Genomic DNA, 8,477 nt, shown 5'->3' with positions numbered 1-8,477 from the left:
CCATGCGGTTGCTATGGCGTTCGGGCAGTGTCGGAGCTCCAATTACATTCGGATCCAGGTAAAACTAACGATGTTTACCCGACCCGTTTGGTTTGCTTCCATAGGTCGCGTGCATGCTTCGACATATGTGCTAACATGCGCCGTTGGGGATGAGGATAAGGGAGGGTAATAATTCATGACACGAGAGGAATTTGCGCTCTTTTGTCTCGGGGGTCGGTACTGGCAGTTGTCTTTTCTTCCACCCCCCTTGTTTATAGAACTTGACAGCATAAAACAAAAGGATACATACATATATATATATATATATATTTCTTCGTTTTTTTTGTAGGGTGTGGTAAAATGATTTATATGATGACGTGTCATGATCGTATAGGCCAACGCGTGGGATGGGTGTCGTCCCCGTGGGTGGTGCTTGGTTTTACCCTGTGCCCAATTCAATTCAATCACACCAACAGGGTGCAAGATAGTAATACCCCGTAGACCGCTACAGCCTGTAGTTAATGCCCTGGTGTAGGTTGGCTCCTTCTTTATGACGCCGCGTTTTGTTGTGTTGTGTTCTGTTCTGTTGCTGCGCGTTGTTCTTTCCTGCGACTTGCGTGTTGGCTCAAGTGCCCGGAGTTCTACATTCCCATGGTTTCTACCGAACTACTACCGACCAGAGCATATATCTATTCCTTTGCAAATTTGGCAACCTAGCTAGCACCTTGATGCATGTCAAATTTGTATGCGTTCTAGTTGGTTTTCCTACATGCGTGTTTGGATTTAGCCATGGAGGCAAACTTTTTTATGCTGTATGGTCATCTACATCTGGGACGCTGATTCTAATTAATTGAACTATATATGTGACCCGTTTTAATTTATATTTCGTGTTCGATTGGATTCGCATCTCATGCATCGGGGAAAATAACATCTGTAACCAGCCCCCAGTTACATGTTGATTTATCGCTAGTTCTCTCTACTCATACTGTCGACCGTTTTTAGTCTTTTGCTAGTCTAGTCGTCCATGTTAATTTTATTGATGAGGAAAGTCTTAATCGGTTTTTTTCCCCTTTAATAAATGATGAAAATAAGAAGCTACTAGGGAAACATTTCCCTGATTATGTCCTTTGAAGAAAGCATGTATCTAAACTAGAGATTTAGGACTATGCCAAACAAAGAAATAGTGTTCATATAACTGAGCTAGAGATCAAGGACGTACAATTCTGAAAGAAAAAAAGAATAATGGTGTTCTATGTAGTTGACATAATGATCTAGAACGTAACAGTTCCTTTGTTACTGTCACCGTCACTCAACCTTTAAGTTAGGGGTATATTTTTTTTGTGGCAATTTGTTGAGATATGTTTAATACGAATAATTCATCGTCTGGATCAAAAAGCTTTGCGCTTTATAGCTTGATTGAAACACTATGATCCTTGCATTTTATTCAAAAGTTATATAGATGTTCGCTAATTCTGAGTGTAGCTTTCTTCAACCTTTAGATTTGAGATGACGAGTCATATTCATCACTAAAAAAGCAGTATGCTTTGTCTGTTCACAGGCAAACGGCTCAAGCATGGAGCAGTGTGGGGCTGATGCAGACTGCAATCCAAGCCCTGGGAATGTGAAGGTACTACTAGGAGCTGCAGACGAGATGCTAAAGCAAAAGAATGTGGAGTCTGTAATGTTCGGGGGAAAGAGGATAGGAGAGCAGACAAACATGGAGAAGCTCGATTGGTTTGCTGGTGAGCTCGTGCTTGAACACCAGAGAAGAAGCTGCAGGATTGCTCCCACCGTCGCCTTCAAGCAACCAACTCCAAAGGCCACTGACACCTAGAAGCTTCGTCTTTAGTAAGGCTCTACACCACCTCTTTCATTCCTTTGGTTACTTGCTTTTGTTCTGCTTGATTTTATATAGCAGTGTAGCATTTCTGCCCATAGGATCGTTAGAAGTGGAGAAGATGATAAATTTGTGATATATTTTATGATGCCTCCAGAAATATTATCTATCATCTGTCCGGTTTCTTTTTCAATTTTACCCTTTTTCTGTCTCTCCTTGTATGTTACAGATTCAAAAATTATCAATATCAGTATGGAGGAAGTTATCCTTTTTCCCCCCTTTCCAAGTCTATCTTCTTGTTTTCTAGTTATCGGCTGTGTGTAAGTACCAACATTTGAGTGAAGCTAAGAGATATATTAGTGCACCATTTAAGTTAGTACAGCACTTGTCAATTAACTGGACTTTTTGAGTCTGAGGGAAGGTTGCTATGAAAGTACCAACATTTGTTCTCTTGGTGTCAATTTGATTTTGTGTCACTTAGAACTGTTGGTGTGACCTCATTTGCGTTAGTAGTCTAACAAACTTCCTTTTTTTCGCCCTCTTTTCTTCTTTTTGAGATAAATGGGTATATATTATGTCGAAGTACGAGAAAGTTACATGCTCTTCAAGCAGCTATATGGTCTGTTTTTTACAACTTTTGAATCTTTTGAGAAAGTCTCAGATGAAGCTAAGCTAACCTTTGGCCTTGTTTGATATTTGCTTACCTCACAGTCTACATGTAATTAAGTTTGCACGCATGTAGTAGGTATTTTTTTTGGTATATAAGGCATCAAGAATTCCTTCCTATTTACTTATTTCTCTTTAGGAGCAAGCAAAGCAACAGCCTGCTTATTATCACCAGTTTCATCCAAGTATAGACCATTTTCAAATGGTAAACCTCCTTCAGGCAAAAAGATCATTGTATTTCCCCTTCGGACTCCTGTTTATTGATACTTGTAAAATATTGTTTTCAATTAATTCCTATTTAGGAACAAAAACATTTCCCATCTATTACTTCACTTCATATACCAATTGGTGAAATTGATAGTTTGCCAAGCAAGCGTACGTATTCCTGAGAGGTGCTTTCCCCCTACCGCAAGTATAAACAAGTAGAGAACTGGTTCTCATTTTCTTTTTCCCCTTTCATAAAGAAATTAAAGAAACTAGCTCAGTTATATGAACACTTTTGCTTTAAATTGTTCCTCCTGCCATAATTTCCGTGCTCTTCAAAGAGTTATGAGTGCAATTTCAAGCCCTAAACTTGGTCTGCCGTCAATACAATTTCTCCAATCTTTTTTGCGAATTTTACTTACAAGTTCTAGTGTCATTTTTTGAGGGTGTAAGTTGTATTTCATGTCCTCCCTTTATTTTTTTTGTCCTGCACGTTTTTCGAAAGTTGTGTTAATATTGTGGAGAAAATATCTCTCCATTCGAAAGGGTGTGTTCGATGAACCTCTAAATTTTTGTCCTAGTTTTAGGTGTTATTTGGTTTGACAAAAAGCTAGGTCAATGTTAGCCCAATTTTTATAAGCCAAAAAAAAATCCCTTAAACTTGTTTAAATCAGTTCAGAATGAAACTAGGTCATGATTAATCCTGGCTCTGTTTTTGTCATTTTGGCAAGTGCACACTAACTAAACTCGTTATCTTTTGGTGTTCCATCGTGGTAGATACTATTTTATTTATTCTACATTTATGATATCATAGTATCACATCGCCTTGGGGCTAGGTCTCACGCTTTGGTTCCCAAACAATTTATTATGTTTCTTAGTGGCACATAGTTTGCTTAAACGCGCCAATTATTTCCAAGAAAATGACCGAAAAATGAATCAGATAAAAATCTCTGGCTTAATTCAATTACTGATCATATTAGGGTAATAAAATTTTCTGACCCTATTAAGGTGACGAACTATCATAATTAGTAGGAATGACCATTGATATTTACTGCAGTCAATTTTCAAAGCGGAGATAAGTCGGATAAACATTATGAAATGGGTAGTTTTTACCAAGAAGGATGCAAGGCAAAACTGCCCAACAGAAAATTATGTCTTGACAAAAACATAACCAAAATATGAAGCAACAAAGTATAAAGAATGGAGTCTTGAAGACAATTTCTGTATCAAGAACTTGAAAGAAAGCTGTTTACAAAACCGTTGATGCCGCATCCGAATTAGTAAAGAAAAATTCCCCAAGGACCCAAAATATGGGACCAAAAGGTGAGACAGGTGAGCTGTCTTCCTCCTATTGTAAAATAAACTAGCCATCATTAATGATGATCAGCTCATTAAGCAATAGGAAAGGGACACCCCACCTGTACGTCCCCCCTGTTGGTCCTATATTTTGGGTCCTTGTTGCAAAACTCATTAGTAAATTGCACCAATCAATAATTAATGTCAAAGAGAGATGGTATAGTTTGGTTTGGGTCCGAAACATTTAGTAGTAAATTAATATCCATCTCTTCGAAGAGATGAAGAATTCTGTAAGTAAAGCAAAAGTTGAGCCGGTTAATGCTGTTGAATTGGATCCATGAGAATGAAGTCTTGAATCACACAGGAAGGTAACTGTTGCCAATAGTATATAGCGCGCACATTGCCCGCACGGGCGCCGTATATATATTTTATATATAATATATATATATGATATATATATATAATATATATATATATATATATATATATATATATATATATATATATATATATATATATATTATATATATATATATGAGAGAGAGAGAGAGTAAACTTGTGTCAACTTTAGGTGGATTAGTGAATATTGTGTCACCACATACTGTATATCGCACTCATTTAACATATAAAAGTCACTTCATATCATGCAAGGATCCCTAGGAAACATCTAAGGGTTTAAAAAGGTTAGTGGATGTCCACTTAAGTGGACACAAGTTTTGCTCTCTCTCTCTCTATATATATATATAATAATATATATATATATATATATGATGAGCAATATGGGTTATGCTGGTAGTAATTGTGTCACATCCCCCTCTACTCATTCAAATATGAGACCACATTCATATGTATGTGAGTGGATGAGGATGTGACACATCACTACTAAGCACAAAATTTATGCTGGTCCAAGCATAGCCCCATTTATATATGAGATTAATGAGGTATCATTATGTTATTATGAGAGATTCCTCATATACAATGATGTGGCACAATCTTCACCAAGTGAATAAAGTAGGAGAGAGAATGTCTCATAAAATACACTTGTTTGAGATTGTGCCACATCATTGTATATGAGAGAATCCTCTCATATGAATATAATACCCATTAATTCTCTTTATAATATATATATATATATATATATATATAATATATATATATATATATATATATATATATATATCAATATATTTATTTTTGGCATCTAGCTAGGTCCATGGGGTTTTATATTATTGATAATTTGGTATTAGTAGACTTAGTAAATATTATGAGATATTGTGAGATGTGATTAGATATAATTTTATCTCATATCTATTTTGTAATATTCTTCTAATATCTATTTAAGATAGGTTAGGATTAAATGTATATTAGATTAATTCAGAAAGCAGATTAATTCTTCACGGATCCCTAGCTAGGTCCGAGGGTTGGCAGTTGAAGCCTCCTAAGAAATAGGACGAAGGAGTCAAAAGCTGAAAGAGGGCGACTCCTCCCTGAAAAATTAAAAAAGGTGGTTTGAGTCTGAGATGCGGGAGACCAGACTTGAAAGAACCAGCTGATATTCTTGATGGCTGTGCTGAGAGTCCTACTATTCACTTGTTATATAAAACCTTAGCTGCTAACAACATTTAGACTCTTTACCGCTTGAACGTAATAATGAGTTGGAAAAGGACACCATTCATTATTTATTGATCAGAAGCACATGCATTAAGGGAGTTATCCAATTTTATCGTATTCTTTTTTCTTTTTTTCTTTTTTCTTTTTTTGAACTCTCGTAGGTTGTTTTATCTCCATGTCTTTTCTTTCTTTCTTTTTTTTTAAAAATACTAGTATAAAGTACGTACGTTGCACGTGGACTTACTTGTCATATTTTCTAATGCACTCTCCAATGGTGCCATGCAAAATATTCAATGGATAGGAGGTATCACTTCCTTAGGTGCTTTTTTGTTTCTCCTTTTTTTCTTGTTATTATGTTGGTAGTTTTACCAAAATCATCAATAAATTTTATAAGATATTACCTTGTAATTTTGAATATAATTTAATGGTTACTCTTAAGACATTATTTTTTTAATTTTTTTTTATTTTGTTGTTTTTTATCTTTCATTAAACCATCACATAATATCATCACTAAAATTAACATGACGGGGGCAGATTTTCAATGTGAAATTATACTATTCAGACATATAAAATTTTAAATTTGTAAATTTTTATACTTTGTATTCAAGAAAAACTAACTTTTATTTAATACACTGAGCAATCTGTTTAATCATGATCATGAAAATCTGCATTTTTTTAATTCATTTAATAATATCAACTCTTTCATACTTCCTAAACACTTGTCCACAATAATCAACTAATTTCTGGACCTCTTGAAAGAAAGATACAATAATGTAAACATAAAAGAGAGAGCCAACAAAAAGGATTTTTTTTCTAGCAAAACCTTGTCGAGAATCAAATTGAAAGTACTTCGCCTCAATATCAGTCCAATCTTCAACAATTGCATGCACCATCATCCTCCAAGCATCCATTAATGGCTGCATTTCCATCCTCGAATGTTCTCTACCACACCCCAACTCCTCCTTCACTCTTGACATCATCACATTGTCTATTGTCACCATTTCTTTCTCTACCACACCCTAGCTCCTCCTTCACTTTTGACATCATCACATTGTCCATTAATTGTCACCATTTCTTTCACAAAGGAACTTCCTCCAACCCCCCCCAGCCTCTAAGATTATATATATAGCTTGGAACTTGGAGATATGGGATTTGAAAGTTTAAAATAAGATATGGACAAAAATAAATACTTAATTTGACAAAAGTGAAGAAAAAAAAGGCTACGGATGAAGAAAGAAATAGGAGGGGGAAAAAGTTATTCTCATGTTCAAGTTTTAGAAAATTTATTCTTTTTCTATTCAAATAAAAAACTCTATATATTAACTAATAAATTTCTCAAGTAAAAAAATTATTCTCATGTTCAAGTAAAAAAGAGCATCTAAGTGAATTAGAAGTAAATCTTGTATCTTAATTGTCGATTATTCTCATGTTCAAGTAAAAAAGAGCATCTAAGTGAATTAGAAGTAAATCTTGTATCTTAATTGTCGAAACCTAATTTTCATAAATTTGAAGATACACCTAAGTGAATTAGAAGTAAATCTTGTATCTTAATTGTCGAAACCTAATTTTCATAAATTTGAAGATACACGGTGCTAGCTCTCCAAAAAAAATCAAGCTCTACCCTATAAACTTTGAGAAAAATAAGTATTAAAAAAATAGTCTTGTATCATTGCATTCATTTAATATTGAAGATGCATGGTGCTAGCTCCAAAAAATTCAAAGTCTTAACCTGCAAATCTTGAGAAAAATAATAATTAAAAAACAATTGAATTTCACTAGAAACTATTGTGGAGAGTTGAGACCTTTGAAATCGTGCAGAGTTGCATTTGCATTTGAAGTGGAATTAGTATATATAATTTTTATAACCGACTTTGTTAGTAATAATTGGTAACAGAAATAATTATTGTCATTTTTAGTAACGGAAATAAAGTTAATGAAAGAGATTAATATGTTGATGGGAGGTGAAATAATTATTGTCATTTTTAGTAACGGAAATAAAGTTAATGAAAGAGATTAATATGTTGATGGGAGGTTACAAAAATGTAAACAAAGAGATTAATATGTTGATGGGAGGTTACAAAAATGTAAACAAATGAAAGTGAGTTTGGACTTATATCCGTTGAAACATGAAACGTCTTTAACCATTCGGTGTGAGTATTTAATATAAAACATTCATGTTTCTTGGGGGTTATGCATGAAACGTCTTTAACCATTCCGTGTGAGTATTTAATATAAAAAATTCATGTTTTTTGTGGTTATGAATATGCATTTAATTTGGGGTTATGTATATATTTCATGACTCTCGATTAAATTGCACAAAAGAACACCTCATCTCTGCCAACTTGTTAAACACTGTAACGTACTATAATTGCTACAAGTGTAATCGATGGGACTATAATTTGGCGTAATAATTAAAAGTCTACTCCATCTCATATTTATAGAGTGAGACTTTTAATTTGGCGGTACTGATCCCTTAAATAAGTAGTTCAGAATGATCCAGCTAGCATTTTTAATGGTTAATTAATATCTCAATCCAACACAAAAAATTACCGAATACGGACTTGTGATATTTCAGTCATTTAATTATGCGATATACTGCTATATTCCAAACGTAAGCTAACAATAGTATATGTCTTCTTCTTCTTCTTCTTTTTGAAAAATATATAGTTTTCTGTACGTTCTTCATATTTTCATGTTCGCTATATATGGTGCTTAAAGTGAACCTCCCCTTGGGAAATTAAATCTCCTCAATGTTCTTAGATGTCATGATGTTCTTTTGGCCTTCTTAATTTACGTGAAAGCTTTAGAACTGATCGACAGCAACGTCTTCTTTTATCCTTTATCTATTTTTTTTTTTATTTCTTATTTTTGTAATATAATTAAA

At 34.1% G+C, this 8,477-nt stretch overlaps 1 protein-coding gene across 1 annotated transcript; it reads left to right on the top strand.

Moving 5' to 3' along the window:
• LOC109836274 (patatin-like protein 6) lies at positions 7-2,105 on the top strand. The gene is made up of 2 exons (XM_020404137.1): positions 7-58; positions 1,538-2,105. The coding sequence occupies exons 1-2, from the start codon at positions 14-16 to the stop codon at positions 1,811-1,813; spliced, it is 321 nt and encodes a 106-aa protein (XP_020259726.1). The 5' UTR covers positions 7-13; the 3' UTR covers positions 1,814-2,105.

Source organism: Asparagus officinalis, chromosome 4 (genome assembly GCF_001876935.1).
Source record: "Asparagus officinalis chromosome 4, Aspof.V1, whole genome shotgun sequence".
In the NCBI taxonomy this organism is placed as follows: Eukaryota; Viridiplantae; Streptophyta; class Magnoliopsida; order Asparagales; family Asparagaceae; genus Asparagus; species Asparagus officinalis.
The sequence above is the reverse complement of the archived record's forward strand: the minus strand, read 5'-3'. Positions and strand labels throughout refer to the sequence as shown.

Coding starts and splice junctions, on each gene's coding strand:
- LOC109836274 (XM_020404137.1), top strand. CDS start 14: ATGGCGTTCGGGCAGTGTCGGAGCTCCAATTACATTCGGATCCAG. Junction 59..1,537: donor CCAATTACATTCGGATCCAG/GTAAAACTAACG, acceptor GTCTGTTCACAG/GCAAACGGCTCAAGCATGGA.